Raw genomic sequence first — 27,909 nt, 5'->3', positions numbered from 1 at the left:
TGGTAGTTTATTGATTAAAAAGAAAATTTTCTATTTGTAAAATCAGTGGATTCTCTGTCTTCGTTTACACAGAGAAACTGTTCTCTGTCATCTACATATACATACCAAGTATGCATGTCATTATATACATCCCTCAGTAGAAACAAGCAAAGAAGTAAACAAAATGCTAATAGAACAAATGAAAGGAATAACAATTCTGGGTAAAGGAAGAGAAAGGGTTGGAGAAAGATGTGATGAAGAAAAGTTGAGGGAATGTGTATCTAACTAGTCCAGAATTAAAAGAAGAGAGAGTAGAATTATTAAATTCAGAAATAGCATATTCCTGTTAGATCTTTTTCATTTCCTTTCACGTGTAGAGGGTACCTGCAGTGAGAAGCAGGGGGGAGACATTGGTACCATCATCTCTCCCTCAAAGTAATACCTAGAAAAATACATGTACTCTATGTGTTTTACTAGAATTCTTACTCTCGGTGAGGCAGAATTGAGGACAAATGGCTTCTCCTCCAGTTCTTTATTCTAGCTATTTGCACCTAGATGTCTTGACTTCCTACCTGTCCCCTCATTTTCACTAGTATCTGCCTCTATTTAGTTAAAGGTAATGGGGGAGAGCAGCTGCTTATGGATATGTTCAGTATTATCTTAATCTTAAACATTGTTTATATTGCTACATTTAATTATTTCATTCAAATGAGTTATTTTTTTCAAAAGTTGTCTTATTCAAAATTCAAAAATTTGCATCTGTTAATCCATAGTAAATTGAATATTCTGCATTTCACAAGTAATTTTGTTAAATAGCAAGTTGAATTACATCTCTGTTTAGGTTACAGCAGAGAAGGTTTATTGGTAAGTTTGTACATAACTAAAGATAAATGTAGAAGTCATTTGATATAGAATGCTAAGGACTGTTCAGAAGTACTAGTTTTTCTTTAATGAGTTATAATTAGCTTCTCTAAAGTAAACGATGGATTTCTTATCTGAAATATATCTCATTTTCACACAAAGTTAAGCAAGTGGAAACATGACAGTTTTGGAATTGAGTTGTTGAAAATCACCATTATCTCTCTATTCCATTATTTTATTTAAAAAAAACTATGAACCTTGACAAATGTACAGAAGATGTTACGTTAATGATGATAGAAAACATTTTCATAGTTTTTTTCTGTAATTTATATTTTTAGTCAGAATCTAAGATATACAATGGATCAGAAAAGGACATCACTGCTTCCTCCCCCACTACCAAACTCACAAAGAAGGAGTCTCTTAAGGTGAGTTGTTTTCTGAAGTAGAATACCCAAATCTCTATCTTAAACTGTCCCATAACACCATTACTGGTAGATTTGGAAACTAGTATGTTGCTCTAGAAAAATATTATCATCTAGTTATGGCATATAAAAGTTGTATGATACAGTCTTAACCATTTTTTTCATTATAGAATCCTGGTAGTATATGAACTAGATTTGTAAGCCTGTGGATGGGATGTGTACCAATTTTATTCATGACATTTAATCTTGTGAGATCTGCAGTCTGAAGTCGTATCAGATATAACTTCTCCACGTCAACAGAGCCACAGACAAAGTTAATCATCATTTGTTCATGCTTAAGGAGGGAAATTCTATGGTTGGCTGCTAGTTTAGCCACAGAAGCCTGTAGTTTTAAGGGAACCAAATTTACCTAATCCTAACCCTAATTTACAAAAAGCACTCCATTTTCACTCTTAATATGAAATGATTGCATCCTCTGTCTACAGCTGTAGAAGCAATTGTTATAAGTCTCTTGCCTTTGTGTAGAACAATCACATAAATATAGTTGAGGTCTGTAGTTTTCCTTTGAATCCTGACTTCTTCTTTAAGTTTGGAAGGTTTTTTAGAAATATTTTAAAGTATTTCCTTTGTAATCTAATTGCTGGAATCATCTTCTATGAGATTAGATTTCATAGTTAAAAGAGGGATATCCCTTGATTAAAAAGGGGGAGTAAGAGGGACAGGCACACAGTGAAGTAGAACCAGCAGTAGGCTGGTGGTAGAGGCCACCTAAGGGGGCTTCTCAAAGTTGAAGAAGGTACTGCAACAAATTCTTGATAAATTCAAAATATACTTAAATTGTATGTACTTACAGATTCCTGATAAAACTGTAGGTAAACCTAAATGTTTACCTGAACCATTGAAAGCATATAGATTTCTCACCTTGAATTAACCATACTTTGGTGTCTGTGTAAATGGAGTTCTGTATTCTTGATGAGTTGTAAACATAGCTGAAAATTAAAACCACATGTTCTTTTATATGAAATTGCCTGGAAAAGTGTGTTTTAGTTCTTTTATTAGACATTTTTTTAAAACTAATCATTCTGTATTTTATTTTGAGCTGGACATATATTTTGGTTTTCAAATTGATTTGATTCACTAACTTATTTCCATTCATTTATTTTCTTATTTATCATTCATTGTTTCTATACAGGTTCAAAAAAAAAATTACAGGGAAGAAAAGAAAAGAGCCACAAAAGAATTACTTAGCACTATCACAGACCCATCAGTCATTGTTATGGCTGATTGGCTGAAGGTGAGAAACGGAGATCAGTAAAAAGTTGTAACTGCTGATTGTTTTATCTACAAGAATACAAAAGAATTAAAATTAACTGCCACTGTTTACCACTAGCAGAGAATATATTAATTGTATCCCAGAGGCTTAATGTTCAATGCGTAGAAACCAAGGGGGATACTTACTTATTGCTTTAACATGGTTGTCATAGTTACAGCTATTCTACAGTGATTAATTGTGTTGATAATCTCTCTATGTTAAATATGATATGAACAAGAAGATATCCCCTTAATAACAAGAATCTGAATATCACTGATGTACTGAAACTGAAAAATAGTTTCCTTATTGCAAATTCTCTCTTTTTTTCTCTGTTCTACATGTTATGGCATAATACTGTATGATTTTCACTGTCTAAAAATCGTGATGGTATGAATAAGCAAGAGAAGATTGTGAACGCAATGTGGGGATCAGATAATCTAAGCTGTTTAATATTAATGCTTTTTGCATATCACAGAGATGTTAAGTAAGACTGATCAATGACATATTTAACCTGGGCTGTTATTATTCAAAGCATAATTTCCTATATAGACTAAAATCAAAAGGCTAGTTAAAACTTCTTTTTAAAAAAGTTACATTTCTATCCTACTCTTTCTTCAGATCACTCAGGGCCCCATTTCATTTCTACAGCAATACTCAGAATTAGAGTAAGAGAGAGAGATTTGCTGAGGGCAATCAACAGGGATTAGAGTTGCCAGGTATCTCAACAGGCAAAGGAAGACATGTATAATTGGAAAGCAGGGCTAATGGGGTGAAAAGAAGAACACACGCTGTTTAATATTTGTATTTACATTCATTGGAGAGGAAGGGATTACAAGTAAGTAAACAGGCACACAATGGGGAATACACATTGAGAGGAATGTGCTAGCACTGGCTAGTGTGCTCACAGCTAGGAGGCAAAAGCCTTCAGCGTGTTACTGATTAAGGTCTTCTCAATTTTAGTCAGAGCTTAGTTGACTTGCAGTTAGCACTTATTAGGGAATTGCTCTCCATGGAGAAAAGCTGCTCAGTTAGATATTAAAAAACCAGACTGGATGGAGGACATGTGGATAAAAAGGAGGATATGTCCTCCTTTTGCCGGATATCTAGTAATCCTAACTGAGATAAAATCAGGATTCACATTCACTCACTCTTCCATTAGTGGCCTGGCCTGGACTAGTATCAATTTCATCTCTTTTCAGGCATCAGAATTACCGAAGTACTTACATTTACATATTTAATATAACATAGTAACTTAAAGCTGAAATTTTAGATTCTAAGAATAAATTCCAGTGATGAGATTTACTTCTGTATAGAGATTAATAAGATTTAACTGAATTTCAGATCAGACAAAATTATCTGCATGTTAGATTTGATACTCATTAGTAACTTGACTTACTGGGCTATCAGAAACCAATATACAGAAAGTAAGATGTATTATATTTGGGGGTAGCTCTATGAGCATTGACTACTTGACTAGAATTTAAAATAATTTTACAATACTGAACTTGTTACATATTTTGTCAAATCAATTGTTTTTGCTTGGGAGTAAGAGACTGAAAAATACTAGAAATAATAATTACATATATTTTTCTATCTCCCCTTTTCTTTTTTTCTGGGAAGATTCGTGGTACATTGAAAAGTTGGACCAAACTTTGGTGTGTGTTGAAACCAGGAGTATTGCTAATTTATAAAACACCTAAAAATGGCCAGTGGGTAGGAACAGTTCTTCTGAATGCTTGTGAACTCATTGAGCGGCCTTCAAAAAAGGATGGATTCTGTTTCAAACTTTTCCATCCTTTGGAACAGTCTATCTGGGCTGTTAAGGTAAGCGAGTATGTATTCTTAATGGAGTTGGTGCCAACAGAATATTCACCAATGTCACACTAAAATTCTCTGCATCATTAATGAATTCAGAATGCTTTTCAGTTGTCATAAATTGGTCTAGCTTAGCTGTTCTTTCATAAAGGTGCCTGATCAGTCCAAAACTCTAAAAGTGCAGCTGTTCAGTTGCTTTGGATAGTTATTGTAGATTGAAAAGGACAGATCTGACTTTTTATGTATAGTTTTTTCAGCCCTTATTGAATCTTTGTATAAAAATAACAATGAGGCTTTACTTCTGTATTTTTTGCTAGTGTGAAAAGGCTTCCATTACAAACATTTTGGAATTGAAACTATGTATTTAAATTCCAGTTTTGTGCTATCATGTGTAGAATACCTGTTTTGCATGGTATAATAAGGAATATATGGGATGACCATTCATATTGAACTGTACAAATTTGCATTGTAAAAAGAAATAACACAGCTCTAAGATACATCTTGTAAAACAAAGTATTTGTAACAGTTAAACTGACACATTGAAATAAAAATGTCCTCAACATTTCATGGCTTTTGACATGCCTATAAAATGAGTTAATTTCTAAAAGACTCAAATCAGGTGATTTTTTTTTTAAAAAAACTCATATTTAGGTAAAAAAAATTGCTATGCTGGGCACAATGAAATCTTTACTGGAAAAATAAATGTACAAAATTCCTTTTTCAAAAAAGCCCCAAAAGGTAAAATTCACATTGTATAGATAATTTAAAACCTTCTATGCATAATTCAAAATTAGCTTCTATACTGAACATGGTTACATACTGTTAAAATGTGTAAGGCTGGCCAGTGTCAAGACTGCTTCCACTACAAAGAAAGATTGTATTTTACAACCAGTATTTATTTCTTCTAAATTCCTTCTCCAAACTGCTTCTGAAATATTATCAAAGACTGTAGAAATAAAAAAAAATCTGTTTGCTTAAATATTTTCAAAATAATTGCACAAAGTTTACACTCTCAATAAACTTTTTCACATGTCTATGTAAACTTGCATCAGCAAACATACATGACCAACATGGATATCTTGGAGTTTCCCTTTAAGCACATATGCATACATGATAGAGCATGCATTATATTTAGACATCGTTGAGAAATTAGCCCTCCAAAAATGTAGTTTATATCAGTTTTTTTTTATACTGTAAATATTTGTAGAAGAAAACAAACCAAAATCCTATTTATTAATACAGTTCTTCCTCCCAGCACTGGAACTGAGACAATTGTGATAAAGCAAGAAGAGATAGGGCAGGGCATTACAATTTATTGCTAGTAACAGTAAGTTTTATTGATTAGTGAAAAGACCACATCAAACTTAAAACACAATTACAGCTCACTGATAAGAAGCAAAATGGGTACTAGATAGTTCTTAGAACCAGAAACTCAAATTTCTTAAGTTTTAGAGGCTTAGAGCATTGGAGAATGCATAATGGTCAGGTTACAGGGGGGAAATATTAAAGCACAGAGAGAAGAGGAGCACCAAGGCCTTCAAACTATTAAACTTGGAAATCATAGTAAACAATGCCTTCTTAGGACTTATGGGTACCAGTTCAGCATTTACAATGGAACAGTCTACAAGGGCTGAAAGTCACCTGTGTACAGTGGCTTTCAATAATGCAGACAGTGATGGAGGACCAATAACATACTAAACTGAGGAAATCTCAGTGTCCCACATGAAGTGACATATATTTCAAAACTAGAATTTGCAATGGAGGATGATGAAGCAGTTAGTGAATAATTTAGCAAAAGTAATGCACACTTAGAAGCAAGGAGTTAAGACAAAAATATCAAGGAGAAAGTTTGGCCACGTTATTGGGTATATGAGACATTAGAGTAGTGCAACTGAGGAAAGGAAATCTCTGGGCATAAATATATGGCTTTGGTTCCAGAGTAAGAAAGAGATGGGGTGTATGTTAAAGATAGTTCTCCAGGAACAGACAATTTGCCAGACATATTGTGAAGGATTCCTAGAACCACTCAGTAGCATTTTAATACTGGGTCCAGTGGAAACTACTTGTTGTTTCTTGAAAGACACAAGTTACCAAGATCAATTATCACACATCAAAGATGTAGCAACTTGGCATATCCAAAATGTTTCAATAAGTTAGTTATTGAAGCTTTCCTTAGGTTCCTGGTTTCTTGGCTGAATTTGGACTTATTAATTCAGTATAACAAAAGCTGTCTGTGGGACAAATTAATAGAAGTTTTTGGAAAAAAAGATAACTGCTGACTTCTGTGGCAGTGAGAAAATGTTGAGATTATAACCTAATTTTCACCAAGGTTTTAAAGGGGCCAGTGTCAAGGTTACCTTATAGATTACTTATATGTTGAGGTGACTTGGAAGATATTCGCAGTTACCGAAGTCCTGTTGATGTTAATGCATATTAATTATAACTATTTAGTTAGGCTACAGAAATAATACAGTTTTATTATAGTAAAACAGGTAGCTAGCATACTGTCATGAGGATCTGTGTGTAGCTGTTGGGTTGTTTTATCAATGCAACCTTTCTCAGTACACAGTATATTAGTATCATGCCACCAAAATATTCAGATGAGATTGTATTGCATATATCACATAAGCAATAATTCTGCATTGTGACCAGATTTTAAGGATCTGTGGTCATATATTTTGTGTTATAGTATTGAAAGTTATATATTATACATCTTTCAAGTTAGTTTTAAAGCCCTTTTAATTCACAAGACTTTGATTCCACTCTTATTAAAAATGAAAGGGTTTTCTAATAATGTTAATCATGATCAGAAGTATCAGACCAGTTATTATTATTTTGTTTAATAGGAATATCTTAGTTTAGCAAATTATAGGACTCCAATCACAATCCATATGAATATAGTATATCTGTGAATATTCTTTACTATGAATGTCAGACAATTGTTAGCATTTCTTATTTTCATTGCATTAACCCATGATTCCAATTATGGCAAAATCATAGTTTGATTTTCAGAGTGCAAGACTTTCAGTGTTAAACTGCAGACAAGTATTGCTTTATTAAATTCCCATCAAACTAAAACTGCACATATTACACTTATATGATATTGTATCTATTTGGAAAACAAAATTGCCTCTTTCTGCTTATTGGACAGGAGATAGCAGAATTGCCTTTTGCAGCTATGATTTCTTTTCTATACATCCATAGTTATTGCTAGCACATTTTGTTTGTTTTTAAACCAAAACTGAATGCACTGTGTAGAGTTTCTTAAAGCCACCAAGTTAAAGGAGGAAGATATTTTTACAAGTACAAATGCTTTTGGGGATGCAATGAATGGGATGGTAAAGGTAAAAATGCTCTAAGGTTGAGCTCAACTCTTGGTAACTACATCCATATACTGTAATTCACCATTGCTTTTTTCCAGGATGTTTTTCGAATTCCCTGTCTAGCCAGCAGTCCCAAGCAGTTCATCTATGGAATTATTAATCTAAATATAACTCGTTTAGCATCGAAGAACATCCAAGGTTGGCTAGTACTGTCATCTGCTGAGCCAGGAAAAGGCCACTTGTAAGATCTAACATAGTGAAAGAGTATGTCTTCATTAGCTATTGCTTGCTGGTAGAAAATCTCATTTTAAAAAACATAGGAAATTTATGAATAGGTTAATGTAAGTTGATCTAAAATACAATTAAATTAATATTGTTTTGTATTTTAAGGGTCCTAAAGGAGAAGCTGTTGGCTCTATAACACAACCATTACCCAGTAGTTACTTAATCATTCGAGCAGCTTCAGAATCGGATGGTAAACATTTATTTTGTCTTTCATGATCAATTTTTAAAGTGAGGTTTCTTGAGCTATATACTATTGAGAATGGAATTTTAAAGTATTTAATCGTGTACATATTATGAACATTGTTTTAAGTTTTTCTAACTGATACGTTGTATTTCAAATGAAGCAGATAAACCATCATTCATTCCAACAAATTACTAGAATTGAGGGATGATAAAGGTAGCATACCAAATCAGTATTTGTATCCATGTTTTTCTTTTTCAAAATATCAAGAGTATGACAAAAAGATATTAAAAAGTTGTACAATATAGGCTAGTTAGATAATACATAGGCACAACCCAATATCTCCCCCTAACACAGAATCATTTTTAGGCAATTAGATATATATGGCTGTATCTTCCTGAGGCAATCTTATATTGTTGAACAGTTCTTATGATTAGGAATTTTTTCTAATGTCCAGCCAAAGTCTGCTTCCTTGTCATTTAAACCCATTGTTTCTTGTCCCATCTTCTAGAACAATTCTGCCCATCTTCTACCTGACAGTCCTTCAGGTGCTTGAACACAAATATCATGTCTTCCTTCGTTCTTTTCTTCTGTAGGCTAAGCATACCTTAATGCCTCCAATAATTCCTCATCACTTTTTACTTCCAGGTCTATTATCATCTTGATATACTTCATTTTCTCAGTAGTCTTCTTAAAATGTGGAGCCAGAACTAGATGTAAAGTTGAGTCTGACCAATCAGAATAAAAAAGAACGATTTTTGTTTCTTTGTTTCTTTGAAACTGCATTATAGTGTTTGGTCATAAGCAGCTCATGATTCACCAAGACATTCAGTATTCATCCTCCCTGCCCCATGAATCCTATACTCATGTCTTTGATTTTTACTAGGACTTTGCACTTGTCTCTGCTGAAATTTACTTTCCTAGTTTTTGCCCAGTGTTCAGCTTTTCAAGATCTTCATGAACCTTGATACTGTCTTCTAAAGTGATTGCAGTCCCCCTGCGTTTCTGCTATCTGCAAACTTGATAATTCTATTTTCTAACCATTTATGCAATTTATAAATATGTTGAATTGCATAGGGTGTAGAACAGAGTCCTGTGGAAGTTCACTTGACACTTCTCCAACTTGATGAGGGGTCATTGATATTAGATGCATCTGTTTAGGTCCATCTTAGGAAGAAAAATAAAACCAAGTAGGGATTACTCTGTCCTCTCTTTGTCACATGTTACTGTTCTACTATCATCCTCTCCAAGAAGTAAGCTCATCTCCACATTTTTCTTCATTTTACTATTGACATTGCCAGAAAAAGCACTTTTTGTTGCTTTTAGCTTTTCTTGCAAGTTCTTTGGTTTTTTAACATTCCTGCAGTATTAACTATTTGCTGGTAAATTACTTGGTGTTTATGTCCATCTTCCTTTTTTTCTGATTCATTATTTTATTGACAAATTGAATCTCTGTTTTCTGCTTCCACTTTAGTCTCATGTTTAATATATTTTATTATTTGCAAGCACAACCAAGAAAAGAAGAATGAAAAAAGACTAATTTCTGCATATATTCCATTTAATTTTTAGTTTAAGTTGAAAGCTTTCTACATATCCACAATGATTTCCTAAGCTCCCCTCCCCCTTTTTTTCTTCATTGGAATATTGTGTAATTGTACTTCTTATTTTTGAAAAGTTCCCACCTCTTCAGTGCTAACTTTGACTTGAGGATTTATCTCCATGGGATCCCACCTGCTACTCCTTAAAACTTGTTGAAATTGATTCTCCCGAGATCTAATATGCATATATGATTATGCTCCAATTTTTGTAATATCTCAATTCCCAGATGAGATCAGTACTTCCAAAGTCCCCTCTGTTTTTACTGTTCAGTGAGCTCTTCTCTTTTGGTTAGGATGATAGCTAGCAGACCTACCCCTGTGTCTGTTCTTCAGTTTTCTGCAAAATGAAACAGTCAACAAGACCACAGAGAAATCTTGGAGACCTTGTAATCTTAGTTGAATTAGTTTTCCAACAGATGCCTAGGTATCTTTTGGATACTATGTCTCTCCTCCCTGAAACTCTTATAATTTGGGCCAGGAGAGAATTATCAGACCTTCTACTTGGCTTGGCAGTCTACAGTACATCCTCTTGATACCCTACATAAATGTAATGTATACATACAATGGGTATGTGTATGTATTCATGTATAATTAATTCTTCTTTTGAGAAATGTGGAACACATTCACATGAGCCCTTCAAATCTTGATTTGCTCAAAATTTACTTCATTTATTATAAAGCCATTTGCTTTCCATAAATTTATTTATTTTTATTTATTTATCATATTTATATAGCCACCCATATCACATAAAAGTGACTTTGGGTGGCGTTCCTCTGTTCCTCTGAGATTAATAAATGTTCCTCTGATATTAAAATAATCATACCCACACAAAAAATGAAAGGTGATGTCCCATTTCAAAGCATCTCCCAGTTTAGAAAAGTTCTGAGAGGCTGAACTGTAAACAAATTCATTAAGAACTGAAGGAAATATTAAAAATTCAAAATCTACTTGACACATCAGAATTTAAATTGGTAGTGCCAAGCACTTAAATGTGAATTTTCTTGTCAAAATTGTGGAGGGTAAACAAATACCTTGAATTTGTGTGTTTAAAAAAATATTTTCTAGTATTAAGATGATATTTTTTAAAACTTTGTTTGGTATTGTACATAAAAGTGACACATACTTGAAATGCAAATTTCTCTGCTGTACTTTTCCTGTTTTGAATGTTGTACCCTAAAACATATTTATATTTAGGTAGATGTTGGATGGATGCATTGGAGCTAGCTTTGAAGTGTTCAAGTTTGCTCAAACGTACAATGATTAGAGAAGGTAAAGAACATGAACTGAATTTATCAGATAGTACACATGTTTCTTTCTATGGCCTGCTGCGTGCAAACAACGTTCACAGTACTGAAAGTTTCCCGTAAGTCCATAACGTTTGTTTATTTATTTATTTATGAAATCATAACTTGATCTTCATGGTTCACCTGAATCATCTTTTAAGGGTTCGGGGGATTTTTTGTTTGTTTGGTTTTTGTCTTCAACTTCTAAATTTTGAAGATTTTTGCTACAAAAATTATACGAAAATGGATTTTAACCCTACACCAAGGGTACAACTCCAGCTGTTTCTGTGTCCAAAGATTTTCCTATGCTACTATTTAATTTACTACACTTAATTTATACAGTCCATATTTTAGAATGTCCTCATGTATGATGTTTTATATGACTTCTACCCCTCTGGGTTGAGGGTAGGGAATTATTTTTAGTCAGTTTAATTCCTGTGGGGTATTTCTACTTACATGAACCACTAGGAGGCAATACATGACCAGCTTTGTCCTTATTTAGGACTCATCCAAATAATATCTTATGAGTCCCAAATAAGGACAAAAACCAGTCAGGTACTACTTCCTGATGGTCAGTCAGTATAAGTACTTAACTTATACCACTGCTATTTCCTATAGGTCTAAGCACTAACTTTATCTTGTTCTCTATCCTATGCTGATAACCTATAATTTTATACTTATTCGATAATATAACTATAGTTTCTTATGCTATACTAATTTCTTTATCCTTCCCAGGCAATCCTGTCTCAGAGTCACTTGCATTGTGCCAAATACATCTCTAATAATACCTCTTCTTCCATGATGGAGGAGAGAGCAAAATTGACACATATCACCAGGAGCTGACTGAATGAGGATGGAGGGGTTCCTCTACCTGAGATCTGCCTATGTGGCTTTTGGGATTTGGAGTAGTATACCAGCCTTATCAGCAAGATCAGGGAAGAGGCCTGGTGATGATATTCTATGAAAAATTGAGGATAGCCAAATATGTTGTTCCATAGATAGCCAGCAGTGAAGTACTATATTTGAAGTTGGTTTCCATGGACCAACTCTGTGTATTGATGATGTAGCTCACCTATCCCACCCCCTGCTAACCAGCAGGTTCCCTTCCTCAGCTCCTTGACCTCATAACTGAGCTGCAAGTGGACTCCTGCAGATTCTCTGTGTTGGAGGATCTCCACTCTTTGGGCATGTAGTCTGAGATAGATTGGGAATTAGGGCTGCTCTTGCCCCAAGCCATCATGGCACTGAAACATATTGGGGACAATACCTTAGATCTGTTTTTGGCCTCTGAGAAATTAATATATGATCCAAGGTGGAAGACATTAATGTCAATCCTTTGTCAGATCACTCACAGCCACCTTCTACTGACCTCTGCGTCAGGCAGAGACCCATTTACTGATGATGACATGCCATAGGTGTCCTATGGATTAAATTGGGGAGTTCCCTGCAGTCAGGTGGGGCATCTCCATTAGACACTTAGTCACATTCTGGAATACATAGGAAACAAAAGTATCGTTGGTAGCTTTTAGTAGCCTTGACCATTATGTCTTTTTGGAGTGCCTGTGTGAGGCTTATGGATCAGGAACACTATTCTTAAGTAGATCTGCTTTCTAAGTAGTTGGTTCCAATCAATGTTGGTGGGGAAGGAGAGGTAGAACCCTTGGATACTTCACTGTGGAGTGCTCCAGAGTTCAGCCCACTTCCCTATTCTCTTCAATGTGTGTGTGTTTTCTAGAATCTGGGGTGGGGTGGAATAGACTCAGACTGAATCCCAGCAAAACAGAATTGCTTTTAGTACAGGGGCACTAAGGTACCATTAATATGTGATTGATTGATTGATTGATTGATTGATTGATTGACTGATTGATTGATCTGTGATTCTTGACAGGGTTGCACTTTACCTGAAAGAGCAGGTGATAGATCAAAGGATTCTCCTGGGCTCTCAGCTCTTGCTGGAATAGCAAGTACTAGTTGTGGCCAGCAGACTTTTGCTCTAGCTTTGGCTGTCTGCCAGTTGTGACCTCTTGGACCAGAAAGTCTTGTAGACAGTAACTCAATCTACAAGGGGCTTTCCTTGAAGATAATTTGAAAGCTACAGCTGAAACAGAATGTGGCTTCCTGACTGTTGACCAATGCTAACTAGTTTAGCAGAGTAACACCTCTGCTAAGGGAGTTGCATTGATGGCCACTAAGCTTCCAGGTCCATCTCAGAGTAGATAAAGCCTGTATAGTTTGGGTCCCTGCTGCCTTCAGGACCATCTTCTCCAATTGAAATTTGCCTGCCAACAGCCTTGAGGGAGAACTACAGGTCCCTAACTTGAGGGATGAGGGGACAGGGGTCTGGAGGATGGTGGCATTCTCAATAGCACAGCAGCTTGCCCCCTATTAAAATGGTGCTGTTCTGCAGAGCCTTTGATGTGGAGAGCACCAATTAAGTGGACAGTAGTGGTAGGTTTTTAGTTGAGGTTCTGATTGTAGTTACTATGATTTTATAATTAAAAGCTGCATGGAATCTTACAAGTAGATGACATAAAAATAAATACATGAATAGGTATAGCCTTGGCCATCAAAATGTTGCACAGCCATAATCTAAACTAAGACTGCAACTTTTGATATTATGGTATCTTTCCATGGTACCATGGAACGATTATTAGAATCGGAGGCACTATATGAAATAATTTCATTGTTCCCTGTATATTTCAGAAAATGATTCTAGGAATTTGTCTTACAGCATCCCACAGGCTTCAAGTTTGTTCCACATATTTTTTTTAACTTAAACTTAAACTTTCTTTTGAATTGTTTCTTTTCTTTTGAATTGTTTCTTTTGTTTTGGTAAACTCATAAAAAAATGAAGGGTGGATTAAAATTATGATAACACTTTAGAAACTAAGGTGAATAAACATGACTCAGAGTATATAAATAATAATTCACTATTTTTTTGCAAATAAATTATCAAGCAAATGCAAACAAACTTGGCCTACATTCAAGCACTCTCAGCTCACTATTTCAATCTGGACAACAGCAGTGATGATTGGTTGAGTTAACTCCGTGTCACAATGCAAGTACTTTCCAGTCATTTGAACTGCTACACTATACTTGTATCATTCAGTTCAAAGATAAATTATCACAGTGATTTTTTTAAATACCCTGTTCTGTCTATATAAATACTTCTATGTTAACTAATATTAATGTATTTTGGAAGAAATTATTTTGTTTACTAATTGATAAACTAAGGGCATTCTTAGGTAATACCTGTATATACTACATATATAATATAAATGAGTTTTGAACATCTCAGACTGGGAGTATAGCTTGTTTTCTTAAATCTTGGAAAGATTCGCTCCGTGAAATAAGGTATGGTGTAAATCTAAGAAAGAAAATCAGATTTGATTGCATTTAGGCAGTAGATTTTGCATTCTTTAGTATATTTATATATTCATTTAAATTGTAAAGTAAGATGCTGTAGAAAATAGAGATAAATATATAAACAAGATTGGAAAATAATATGAATTAAGTTCAGGGAATGTTGTAATTAAACTGAATTTATTAAATTGAATTGTAAGTCCTATTGATTTCATTGTGCTTAAATCTTTCCAATAAAATTAATTTATATGAAAAGTGCTTGATTTCATTGTGATGTTTACTAAACATATACATCCATTAACTAAATGTACAGCATAAAAGGTTACACAATCTCTTTTCAATAGGTTAAATGATAGTGAAATTGAAAGACATAATTTTAAAGATCCAGATATGTACTCTGATAAATCAGATAGAGAAAATGACCATGATCGTGATGAGTCAGATAATGATGGTTTGGGAGAAAGTGACACAGATACATCAGAGAGACAGGATGATTCATACATTGATCCTGAACCTGATCATGTAAAGGAAACAATTTACTTAGAAGAAGCTCATGAAGAACTCGGAGAGGTAACAAAAGTTGTATTTTAACTTCATAGTATTTGAATTATAAAATGGTTTGTTTCCCATTTTTATCCACTATTGTTATGTGGTATGTCCATTTTAGAACTTCAGGTAAAATTGATAGAATTATGGCTATGAGCATGGGAATTTTAATGGAAGAAGAACATTAAATTAATCTGAATATTAGAGTTGGTATGTTTTATCATTGGTATATTACCCTGTGGATTGGTACCCCATCCAAAATTTGGGGTTATCTTTGAACAGAATCTCTATTTCAATTTTATGAGATACCTAACTTATTATAGACCCAGTTCCACTCAGTGATTTACGTTATATTGATCATGGTTTTTGTTATTCATTTTTAGCTAAAATTCAGTAGTGATTCTTAGTCCCTTAACATGATATACGTAATATGTCTCATTATTGATAATTAATTAAAAATACAAAAAATAAGAATGAATTGTAGCGATGGCTGGGTAGAGTCGATGTAGTGCTTGAAAAAGTTTGATAAAGGTAGAGGTATTTCATTTAGGCTGTCAACATGGGGATTGATAGCCACAACTGAAATAAAACCAGGAATACAGGTAGTCGCTGAGTTAAGAACGCTCGGTTTACAAACAACCCATAGTTAAGAACAGAGCCTATTGTAGCAAAATTTGAGTTAAATACACAATAATTTGAGTGAAATACACAATGGTTTGAGTCAATTACACAATACTACTTATATTGTATTATACAATAATACTGTTCCAGCTTACATACAAATTCGATTTAAGGACAGGCCTTGGGAACGGAACTCATTCTTAAACTGGGGACTACCTGTATTGCCTGAGACAGTGATTAAGCAAAAAAGTCCTCTATTTCTCAATCTCATGGTTGGCCTGGAAGTGTAATGTTATTGTAAGGCACTTACAGTTTTCATCCCACTTTTTTCTTAGTGTGTATTGTGTCACATGCTACATATTGAGCCACAATCAGAACTATAGGATCAGAGTGCTGTAGGGAGAGACAGTTAAACTTTAATATTAGGGAACCAGTTAAAGTCACGTCATTTTGAGTACTGCCTTTTCTTTTTCTCTGAAGCTCCATGTAATAGAAAATGGGTGCATAAGACAAGCATATGGACAAATATGGCTTTGCAGCCATGCAGAATCTTTAAATCCTATATCAGACTGGCATGGGTAAATGGGCTGTTATGCACCAAACTAAAAATATTCTGCAATTTATTTAAATGCATTAATATATTTTAATATCATGCCCTTACACCATTGTACTTGTATTTGCTGAAGGCAGGAGAAGCTTCTCAAACAGAAATAGTTTCAGAAGAGAACAAGAGTTTGATCTGGACATTGTTGAAACAAGTACGCCCAGGAATGGATCTCTCCAAGGTGGTACTACCTACATTTATTTTGGAAACACGTTCTTTCTTGGACAAACTCTCTGATTACTACTATCATGCAGACTTCTTATCTGAGTGAGTTGCTTTTATTCATATGCAGTAAGAACTATCTTGATACATCATCTCAGTATTGTTATTTCAAAAGCATTTTCAAGAGAAACTGAGTGATCGAACAGTGACAGACCTGAATTACTTTTAGTTTTGAGTTTGTCAGATAAAACGATGCCTCATACCATAAATGGGCCTTAGGGCCACATGCAGTTCTTGGCCTAATTTCAAAAGTTGACTGTAAATGATGAATTCAGATACTCTAGTATGAGCTGTATGTCCCTTCCCTGGCAGCTTCTTGCTTGGGAAAAGAAAGGAGTGTACCAAAAATAAGTAAAAAGAAGAAAAAGATAACCATGTAAGAGCTTATGTACATTGAACACTTTCAGCTAAGCAGGTAGGAATAACTAAGGAATTTTATAACAATTCATATAACAGAGAAAAGCATGGAAATATCTAGAGAGGTTGAGCTATACTAGCACAGTTAGGAGTAATGTACAGCAGGGTCTTTTAAACTGTGTTCCATGGAACCTTCAGGTTTTGCAAGAATTTGATGGAATTCCATAGGAGACTAAGGGTCAGGGGAATCACTCCTACATAGTCATTTTTCTATCATTAGAGCTTTGCCTCTTGACTGGAAGTTCCAGAATGTTTTTAACTAACAGGTTCCACAACCTGAAAAAGTTTGACATCCCCTGCTCTACAGTATATATTCTTGTATGTCTGATTTTTCAAAGAAAACGTTGCTTCTGATATTTTAATAGAATGATTGGTGACCCCATCTCCTTTGACTTGTTTTTCTAAGTGAAGAACAGTCTCTCTCCTCCAACACATGCATAGGTTCTGAATCTGAAAAGTAACTCACAAATGATGCTCCTGTCTTTTCCCCTCATAGAGAAAAGAGATTTGCATTAGATATGCTTTTTTTTTTTTTGCTTCTATGCTGGCAGCATTGTAGAATACTTTAATAGTGTTGTATAATAGCTTTTAAATTAATTGGTGTTCACTTACCCGTTTTTATTTTTACCAATTTCTTTTTCCTTTTATTTTACCACATGTTTGTAGTACTGCGTATTGTTTGGTTTTAGAAATACTTCGGGTTGGATGCAGCAGTTCCTACCCAATGGACACATTAGTTCTTGTATCTGAAAAAAACGACAGGCAAAAAGTTGCTTCTTACTGTATTCATTGCCAAATGTTCTTGTAAAGCAGTTATTTAGGAACTACTTATCTACCCTTGAGCCTCTCAAATGGAACATATTCTACAAATGTCTTATAAAATGGATTCTGACAGTTCAGTCAGCTCTTGGTGTCAGTTCCTTGAGATTCTATTCTTAAGCCATCACAAACTGAAACAAACCAAAGAGTATGACTGCAAAAATAAAACTGGGTCAAGCTGACTAGATTTTAGCATTGGCTGTTGAGAATCAGGGAGATGACCTTGAAGAAGATAGGCAAGTACCATTATATAAGCAAAGAGGGCTGAAAGATTCCTTAAGTCCTAGGAAACAAGATAGTATTTGTAAGAGACTCAGGCAGGCTCATCCCTGATTTACTGGGATGTAACAGGAAGGGGAGGTAATCACAGTCAAGCTTGCACAGCTCTATTATTATAGCCTATTTCAAAAAAGTATAGTTCTAGTCTTTCTGTGGAGTTTCTTTCTGATCTGGTCTACCCTGAAGGGCTGTCACTGGCTTAATTGTGCAGAGATGAACTGAAAATCAAGATAAAAGAATAATTCACATACAAAAACATACGCCCTTACCACACTCAAGTATTTTCTCTAAAGTGGTTACAGCTACATCAGTTAGAAATAGTTACTTCAGTATCCGTCCAATTTGTACATTTTACTAGTCAGTTCTTTTGATTTTGGCTTCTCAAGCTGTTTGGCTTCCCAAACCTGTAACCGTATTTTAGACAGTCTGATAGATTGCAGTAATTCTTGAAACTGCCCCCCCAGCAGTTACTTTTTTTTTTTTTTTAGAGGGATTGAGGACACTATTTCCTTCACTTCTCAACTTGCATGGATTTCTTAATTGCAATTAGCTCATATCCACAAGGTGAGAAACACTATAGCAGCCCTCCTAGTCTTTGAGATTTTCAGATGATTTGTCATCTTTCCTGACCCTGGGATATTTCACAGAAGTAAACTGGTTAATTCAGTTTACACATGGCATGAAGTATTGTGCCCTGGTATAAGAAAGCAAGTTTAAAGTAAACAATATACTAGTGTAGGCTTCTGTGGCCAGTATCCATTGGGCAGTGTTGAGCTTCAGGGTTTAGTGACCATGGTCTAGACAGGAGCCCTATAAAGACAGGAACCCAGTCAGTCCCTGCTTAGTTGCTCACCTTGCCTCTGAAGATGCCAGCCACATTACCAGCAAAACATCAGGAAGTCTGTTGTCTAGACCACAGTCATTTTAAAATAAACCTTTTTACTGCTTCTCTTGAGCAGCATGCTTCTTTAGGTAATATTTCATAGTTATGTCTGCACAAAAATGTTTTTCTGGGTTCTTTGAAAAATCACTAGTGCAACCATGCAGCCTGTTCTCCAGCACAAGTGTTTCCTTTCTTTATGGAGGATGCTGATTTTGGAAGGAATTAAATACCTCTTCTAGCCCTTGAAGTGTGCACAGAGGAAAAGAATCTTCTTTTGAAGCAAGAAGTAAAAGCACAGGATTCTAGGATTTAGCTGCAGTACAAAATCTTTAGCATGACTGCACAAGGTGAATATTTGAAGAAGCCCAGTTACAGGTAAACAATCAGTAGGCATTCTTAACCTGATGGTGATTTATGATGTATACATTTCTTATCACTGTGTTTGTGAAGTCTTATGTGGCCTGTTACATTGACTTGAAAAAATTTTAATATACTTTGATTGTAAATCTGTTTAATCTTTTTCTAGAGCTGCCCTTGAAGAGAATGCTTACAATCGTATGAAACAAGTTGTGAAATGGTATTTGTCAGGATTCTACAAAAAACCAAAAGTAATACTTTGGTACTTTCTTTCCTAGCACTTTGCTTACTGCTTCAAATTTCTGTTGTAATGTATATGTAACAGTGCTGAAATAACAAGTTACATATTTGTATTTTTGTAACTCTGTACCCCTTGATTATGTTGAAGTACCAATTGCCATTTGATATCTCAATCAAATCCTCTTAAATCTAATGGTAAATCAGTGTTTTTTCCTACAGCTTTGGGAACCAATTCTCTATCCAGTTTGCAATTATTAAAAATACAAGGTTTGTGGGTCAGCATGATCCCACAAAATATTTTTAATTTTTTTAGATACTTTTATATCAGTAAAGTTTTAAATCAGGACCTGCCATTTTTAGGTTGAACAGAAATCAGGAACATTTATTTTTATGATAGACAAATACTTATTCCCCTTAATAATTACTGAACAATAACAAACTTTGAAAAAAAGGATAGATATCTCAGAACCATATGATGATGGTGATCATGTTGTTGACTGAACATTTTCTGTCAGCCAAGTTTTAGTTACAGACAGTTTGGATTATTGTTACAGTGAAATTTGTCATAAAATATACTTATGATATATGCATGTATGTATGTATGTATGTATGTATATCCCCCTCCCTGAGAAAAATAGGCAGAGAAAAAAAAAGTACAGAGAAAAAATAATCCTATGCCATGCTTATCTTTCCCAGCTCGTCAGTTGAAGATTGCCAACTCCAGCTGAACTCAATCATGTAGATAACTTCCTCAAATAAATATGTGCATGAGACATACAGATAGGAACAAGACCCCCAAATGTATTGAATTAATAACTATTAATTAAAATTAATTGCCTTTTAAATGAAGTACAACATTGCTAGAATCAGTTGATCTCAAAGAAGATATACCAGTCATTTTCAATCTGATACCTGGAATCATACAAAGACACATATGTAGACATGCACAGGATCTCCTTTGCTACTTCCAAAAAAAAGAGCCTAAAAGAAAGAAAAGCAGGATGGAGATGGGGTGAGACTAAGGATGGCTATATTGAAGAGAAGAGAGGGGAGGGGAGGGGAGGGGAGAGGAGAGGAGAGGACAGGAGAGAGAAAACTGGATGGAAACAAAATGAGGGGAAAAAATAACAGGAATGGAAAGTCCTGTTTAGGTCTTACAAAAGAGTTAAATTAACCAAGCAAACAGCTAATCTTCAGAGGCATACAATCTTTGTGCCTCTTGCTCAATCCTTTGTTTTTAGCAGCTTCTTCTATTCATATTTGTAAAATAAGATGTTCCCATTCAGTTCACAAGTAATGGGGGGTGGGGGCTCCTATTGAGTAAATACAGTAATTGTAAGCATTTCATTACAGAATCTTCAAAATGTTTTTGCTTATTAAAGCTTGTTTTGCTTATTAAACATTTTTGGAATTGGAATGTATTTTCAATGTATTTTCAAATATTGTCTGTCTTCCCAGGGACTTAAAAAACCTTATAATCCTATACTTGGTGAGACTTTCCGTTGTTTGTGGATTCATCCAAAAACAAATAGCAAGACTTTTTATATTGCTGAACAGGTATTGTGAAAATATGATAAAAATCTTTATTTTGAAAAACTATAGCACCATTTTTCAACATTTATATTTGATTATAAGTCATTAAATCAGCAACAATACCAGAATAATTTTTAAAAGCTTTGTTCCTGCTCTATCCTACAACTATCAATTAGATTGGGATAATAATTATTTTAGGTATGCTGCTTTTTCGTGTTACAGGAATTATAAAAAAGGTAAAGAATTCACTTTGATTCCGATTATAATGAGCCAAGGAGACAACTGCCCCTGCATCTGGAGGACAGACTAGATCTTATGAGGAAAGGGGTGCCAGTTGGGGCATTTTAGGAGGTTTGAATAATTTCCCTTCTTATCACTTCTCCCTCACAAATCTGTTCCTTGCAAAAGTGGCTTCTTTTTGTTCTAGCTAGTTTTTTCTCCCGATCTTTCCTCTCATGGGACTGCTGTTTTCTTTGAAGCCTAAAGCTTCATAGATTTTCTTTTAAAAGTGTTTCATCTGTGGGAGTAAAATTGTCATCACAGCTGTTCTCTTGTTCTCTCTTTGTATGTATTTGCCTCAATGAAAGATACTGAGTTCCTTCATGCATGCACTGCTATAGTTTTATATCTCGAGCTTGCTAGAATCAATCATTCCAACTCTGTGCATTTCTCTCGGGACAAGCCTGGGAGATCAGAGCAAGACTCTGAGGTTCTAGCTCCTAATAACCTGGACTTTCTTGACTTCTGTCTGCCTGTTGACGGAAGATTTTTTTTTATGGCCCTTCAACTCAGTGTTGACCCCTGAGGACTGTCTCAACTATCTTTAAGATTTAAGTTATCCCTGCTTTGTGGCCACATTCTTCAGCCCAAAGTATACTGGAGCCTTCTGTTGCTTGACCTCAGGCTGTTTACTCTTACTGTTGAGATCACTGCCTCCCTCTTGATCCAGAGGTACATGATACTTCCCTAAAACCTACTAACATTCCCATAGGGCCAAAGGGAAACCCTCTATCTCTTTGCAGATATTTTGATTCTTTTTTATATCAGCTTAATTAGATTCTTCCTCTCTTCAAGAGTACATACCTTTTCTATTCTTCACTCAAGGTTTACCACATCACTATTTTGGTGTTCTATTGTATGCTTTACAGTTCTGTAGTATTCCCACATCCATTGGTTAAAATGTTTATTGGCTTATGGAATTCATTCCCACCTACTTCCCCATTGATGCTATCCTGGAATGTCTTGGTAGTGCTGATCCAGCTGTCAGAAATCACTTTTGAACCCATAGCTATTTCTTCTCTATATCTTCTGACATAAAGATGACTTTTCTGGAGGCAGTCACTAAAGGCTACAGATCTTAGTGAACTTCATACACAGGGGTGAATTGGTGAAAAGACAAAATAGTTTAACATCTGGATGTGTCCAAGGATGTCTCTGCATTTCATATATCCCAGGACGTAGTTCTACTATTTTTTTCTCCCACCTGTCAGTCTCAGCAATAAATCACAGTTCTCCAGACACTTAATCTCCAGTTCAGACCTTGGCTTGACTTAGCAGAAGGTCCTCAGATACAATTTGGTTTGATTGATTGATTGATTGATTGATTGATTGATTGATTGATTGACTGACTGACTGACTGACTGATTGATCATGCCTTTTCACTGACAAGAATGAAGCCTTAAACGTAACAATTGACTGCCTACTACAGAGCAAAGAATTCAGTCATTATATATATGCTCTCCAGAGTTTAAACTCTCAGTTTCATCCTCCTTCCTTTCCAAATCAACTGATATTTGGCAGTTTACTTGGTAGCTTTGGTAGCTGATAAACACTTTTGTTAACGGTCCTCTCTAGCCTGCAATTCCCATCTTGCTAGTTTCAGCCCTTACAGCAGCTCCAGTTTTATTTCGGAAGCTATGTTGCATGGTTTGGATTTTATGTATAAACTGGCTTGCTTTGTGTCCAGAATACAATCATTTCAGCAATTTGGACAGCATTGTGGCCATCCTGACTCCTCTCAGTACTTTTCATATTGGAATGTGGATGCCATCCTTTTTGCTTATCATCTACCTAGCTTAGATCCTAGACCATGTTAAGTGACGTTATACTTGGCTATGGCTGACTTTACTCAATTGTTTCTGTTCAGAATATTCCTGTATATAACATTACTGACTGGATATGTGTAGGAGAGAAGAGACTTATTTTGGAAGAGTAGTACTCTGTTTTGCCATGGGATTGGTTGTCCACGTAGGCAACTGTTATTCTGCTATAAGTGTTTTACCCAGACACTACACAGAATAACAGAAAGTTGCCTACCAATCACTGTGATTCAGCAATCACCTATGCAATCTCATGACCCCGCCTGCCTTTGTTTCAACAGATAGTTCTACTATAATGACCATAGGGCAGATGGTAATGAAGAATGAGCAGATTTTGGTGTGCTGGTGATGTTTACATAGTTGAGGGTGGAACTACAGCCATCTCAGCTAATCTAGAAAAGATTTTGAAATATCTGGCATAAGATCAGTGTAAATGTGTGGATGGCTACTAGAATAGATTTAACAATTCCTGAATGCACTTGGGGTTTTTCCCATATCATCTGCTGGCACTGCTGTTTGAAACATAGAGTGATCTGTAACATGCAGAGATAGTTGAAGAGTTGATCCTGTTGCTTTTGATGCATTCTTCTCACACCCATAGCCAAATTAGCTTCTTGATTACTTAGGCAGCTGCAAATTATGAAGAGACAGGAGGACCGCTGAACATAAGTGTTGCATGTAACATTTCAAATCAGTTGAACAATATGTTCAATAAGTTAATACTTATACAAACCTGAGCATGCTGTTTGGTTCTGACTAAATATTATTTTATGAGTCTTTTTGTGATTTTGCATTTAGCTGGCATTAGGACAAGTGACTGGAGGTGACCTGTGTGGATTTCTATGTAACTATTTTAGTGTGTACATGAAAGACTGGGAAAAGCACATCAAACTACAGTTGTGAAGAATGAGAGCAAGGCTTAATACAGATGAGATACAAGATAATCTCCAAGGCTAGCCAGAGGGTGTCAACACCAATAACATGGGATATCAACAAAACACTGTCTGAGAGTGTTGTAAGAAATAGTGACAGAACTATCAGCAGTTTCCTAACAAAAAGATTGTAAGGTCAAGATGACTGCTTGAAAGCAACAACAGGGAACAGTGAAAGCTAAAACAATAGAAAAATTATCCAACATCTATTTGAACAAACCTCCGGTTTCTGGATATTGTAGGAGGAGAACCATGCATATCTAGGGTGGTAAAAATCAGAGGAGTCTGATAGCACCTTTTCCAACTAATAGATTCTATTAAAAGGCATAAGCTTTTGGGAGCTGCAACTCACTTCATCAAATGCATTTTAACAGGATCATGGATACGCAAAAGGAACCAGTCAGAAGCAGGAGAGCCAGCATGGGAATAGCATGAATATTGTGCACAAGAAGAAAAGATTCCTGAAGATAACAAGCCCATAAAAGCTCTTGCCTCACAGAGGAAGAGCAGGAAGCTATTACTATCTTAGATATATATCAGGGCTGATCTGTACAGTCAATACTTCTTCAGCATCTTTCAGACAGATTCTGTCTTCATGTACTGTGATACGAGAACTCATTTGGAAACTGCTTTTAGGCATCAGTCTGTCTACTTTCAGAAAATCTGCAGATACTTCTCTTTAGCCAGGCCTTTAAGGATTTTTATTTCCTTGATTCTCTATTCTGTAATTTGTACTTTCTGTCTTGTTTTAAATTGTAAACTATGTTGAACATTCAGTTTGAACTGAAAGGGCTTATTTACTCAAGTGCATGATTAAATACAGATATTAGTTGGTGTCCTAATTCAAAGCCATAGCAAGCAGTTAAGTAATGCCTGAAATGCAGAGCACAATTAAGTGTGTGAGTCTCTCAGCTGCAGTCCAGGAAAGTATTTTAAACAAAGTAGCTTTCATGAACTGCAACCAAAATTTTAGCATCTGAAAGTTTCTAATAGCTCCTTTTGCTTAATAATATATTGGAATCATGTGTTTGTTGATCTAATTGAATATTTGTGGAATTACAATAGTATTTATGTCCTTTGCTTGCTTTTACTGATTTTCACAGGAGGTCATATACACTATTGCTTTTAACAGGTGTCTCATCATCCTCCAATATCCGCCTTCTATGTAAGCAATCGAAAAGATGGATTTTGCTTAAGTGCTAATATTTTGGCCAAATCCAAGTTTTACGGTAAGCTCTTAAAAGCTTTCATTGTGTTTAGTATCTACAAAAATAGGTTCTTTATGAAGGATTTTTGTTGAATACAGTTGATTTTTTTCACTACTAATATAGGTGGTATTTGTTTTTAATATTAGTCTGTGGTGTACATAGTTTGTGAGAGGACAGTTCTTCAGTCTGGCAAGTCTTCTTTTCACTTTTTAGGATGTAGTTTTTTTGAGTCTTCCATTTTTATATTTCAGGAAATTCACTATCTGCCATTCTGGATGGTGAAGGGCGACTGATGTTCCTAAATAGAGGAGAAGACTATGTAATGACCATGCCATATGCACACTGTAAAGGTATTTCATTTTATCAAGGGTCCTTAAATACCAATTTGACTTAACAATCAGGCCTCTGTCCATATTCAGGACCAATTTCCTACTTCTTGATTAAATGTCAATGACTTAGAAAAGGCAAAGTTTACTTGTAGAAGAAGTTTGGTAAAATAAGAAGTAGAAGAAACATCTTTGATTATTGGGACTGCAGCAAATACTAGAAATCTCTACATCTTTTCTGAGCATCCCACAGTTACTAGATGGCTGGAAGGAACGTTTGGGTTTTAACTCATTTAAAAGGAAGGAAAGATTCCACTTTTTCATAGCATGTAATATGAGGACTTTCTTTTCATGTTGTTTCTTAAATAAGTATTGCAACAGTAGGAAATGCCCATTCCATTTCTTAGACTCATAACTCATGCAGTAATTTGCTATTTTAAGTCTGCTGTGAATGTCTCATTATGGAGGAATAGCCATTCACCTCTGACAAGAAAATGAATGGGTTTGTTGATGCATAAATTTTCTTTAAAAATAAAGCATTATACTTAGAAAGAAATATACAATGATTTGTTTCATTTAAATGAGCAGTATATCACATATGAACATAAGAATAGCCCTCCTGGCTTAGCCCAAAGACCTATTATATTCAATAATTTGTGTTGCACAGTGGCTTATCAGGTTCATATAGAAAGTTGACAACCAGGCTGTGAAAGTAATATGACAGTTGGAAAGCCAAGTAAGAAGCTAGGATTTCTACCATGTATACTCCTCTGCCTTCAGCTAAGAGATTACCCGAGCAACTTGTCTTTTCCTTTGGACTTGAAGAAACTATGCTAAAAACTATTCTGCTGGCTTTTGCCCAGTTCTGATTCCTCTGCCAAGCTGCAGTTGATAAGACTTATTCCATCAACCAAGTTTAGAGCTCACATGAGAGGTGGAGTGCTTGTCATTTGGCTACAAAGAAAGCTAACTATACCAGAGATGCAGCCATTGAAAGGCCACAGCTATCTGGAGTCAGCCTCTGAACCTGGCCTCCAAAGGGAGATGGCTTTTGGTATAAGAAAACAAACTTAAGGTCATCCAGCCTTAGTTTTAAGAAGCTGCACAGGGTTGGCTGAAATTATTTGGTTAACTAATTGAGATAGATTAGTTGCTAATAGTGAATGGTGGGCTAGGGAAGATGAGCGTATTCTCAACAGGGCATCTATTCCATTACTGGTGATGGGAGACATAGGAAGGTGAAGGGAGGCACTGACAATTTAGCAGGTCATTACAGAGGAAAGGAATTTAGAAACGTAATGGCTGCCTCTCCTTCCAGCTGCCTTGTAAGCTTGTGAACCCTGGTAAATAGTCTCAGCTCCCAACAGAATCTTGTTCCTTTTCAGTGCCAGATCAGCAAAGAATAAAGTTGGAAACATACATGACAATCATGTATAAGAGAGCTGACCTGGCATGTATAACATGCCTGGTTGGATGAGACACTAGGCTCAGGATGGGCCCAGCTTCTCCTGGCTGTGTATTCAGCTGTGGAGTAGGCCAGAGGAAGATGACAGGGAGAGGTATGGCTTTAATCCATAAAATGGCATTGCCTTTGCCTGAATTCTGATCACAGACCTGGCGTATATTGAGGGTATGTATCTTGGACTAGGAATAATGGATAGACTAAGGATTCTCTTTGTCTAGTGAGTACTTCACAGTCTTGCAGGATCTCATGGCCATGACAAATCTGGGCCTATCCAAATTGAGTCAACATATGTTGCTGGTCACCCAGCTGATTTGGTCTTTTGCTCTGGCCGGGATAGTGTTTCATGGGTGAACGCCCCTGTGGCAATTCCATTGTCATGGACTGACCACTACCTAATTAAGGTCAGATTTATAGCTACACCTTAGCATCTTAGGAGTAGAGGACCAATTCATTCAACAAGAAGAACTTATTTATTGTTTATTTGGGCAGTGATTTGTAAGCTGAAAGTTGTTGAATCTTGTGGGTTTCCGAGGAGATTTATAGGGGTTTAGTGTTGATTCTACAGGTGATTTTATCAAAATCCTAATTTATTTCTAAAAAGTTGTATGGGCTATAGAGGCAGAAAAATTGCTAGAGTGCTCTTAGCAGAAGACTTGGCTTCACTCTGATAAGGTACAGAGTAGAGCTATACTGAGTCAGTGCGTACAGATAAAAAGCCTTTGTTTTCTCACTCACTGCATCTGCAATCATTCAATTAGAACTCATCAGAGCTGTGAGAAAATTAATATCTGTCCCTTAGTCAGAATTAGAGCAGAATTATTAAACCACTGTGGTGCTTTCAATGAGTTCTTTGCTGATAAAATCTGTGAAGTTTGAGGCGACTTGGATACAGTTTTAAATTCAGAGTCAGAAATTGAGTGCCCTCATATGTGGTTG

The 27,909-nt window shown here is 35.5% G+C and overlaps 1 protein-coding gene across 4 annotated transcripts in view; it reads left to right on the top strand.

Annotated features, from left to right (window-relative positions):
* OSBPL8 (oxysterol binding protein like 8) overlaps positions 1 to 27,909 on the top strand; it is a 94,712-nt gene that overhangs the window by 48,145 nt on the left and 18,658 nt on the right. For all 4 annotated transcript variants that reach the window (XM_088141834.1, XM_088141833.1, XM_088141835.1 and 1 more), the window contains 11 exons: positions 1,179 to 1,265; positions 2,455 to 2,556; positions 4,195 to 4,398; positions 8,103 to 8,187; positions 10,971 to 11,139; positions 14,767 to 14,992; positions 16,276 to 16,460; positions 19,340 to 19,421; positions 20,869 to 20,967; positions 25,107 to 25,203; positions 25,434 to 25,532. In XM_088141834.1, coding sequence (XP_087997960.1) covers positions 1,179 to 1,265; positions 2,455 to 2,556; positions 4,195 to 4,398; positions 8,103 to 8,187; positions 10,971 to 11,139; positions 14,767 to 14,992; positions 16,276 to 16,460; positions 19,340 to 19,421; positions 20,869 to 20,967; positions 25,107 to 25,203; positions 25,434 to 25,532 — 1,435 coding nt within the window. The remainder of the gene's footprint in view (positions 1 to 1,178; positions 1,266 to 2,454; positions 2,557 to 4,194; positions 4,399 to 8,102; positions 8,188 to 10,970; positions 11,140 to 14,766; positions 14,993 to 16,275; positions 16,461 to 19,339; positions 19,422 to 20,868; positions 20,968 to 25,106; positions 25,204 to 25,433; positions 25,533 to 27,909) is intronic.

The sequence above is a fragment of the Python bivittatus genome, unplaced genomic scaffold (assembly GCF_059951505.1).
Source record: "Python bivittatus isolate LINGU-HERP-01145 unplaced genomic scaffold, Pbiv_v1 ctg000330_np1212, whole genome shotgun sequence".
Classification (NCBI taxonomy): domain Eukaryota; kingdom Metazoa; phylum Chordata; class Lepidosauria; order Squamata; family Pythonidae; genus Python; species Python bivittatus.
The sequence above is the reverse complement of the archived record's forward strand: the minus strand, read 5'-3'. Positions and strand labels throughout refer to the sequence as shown.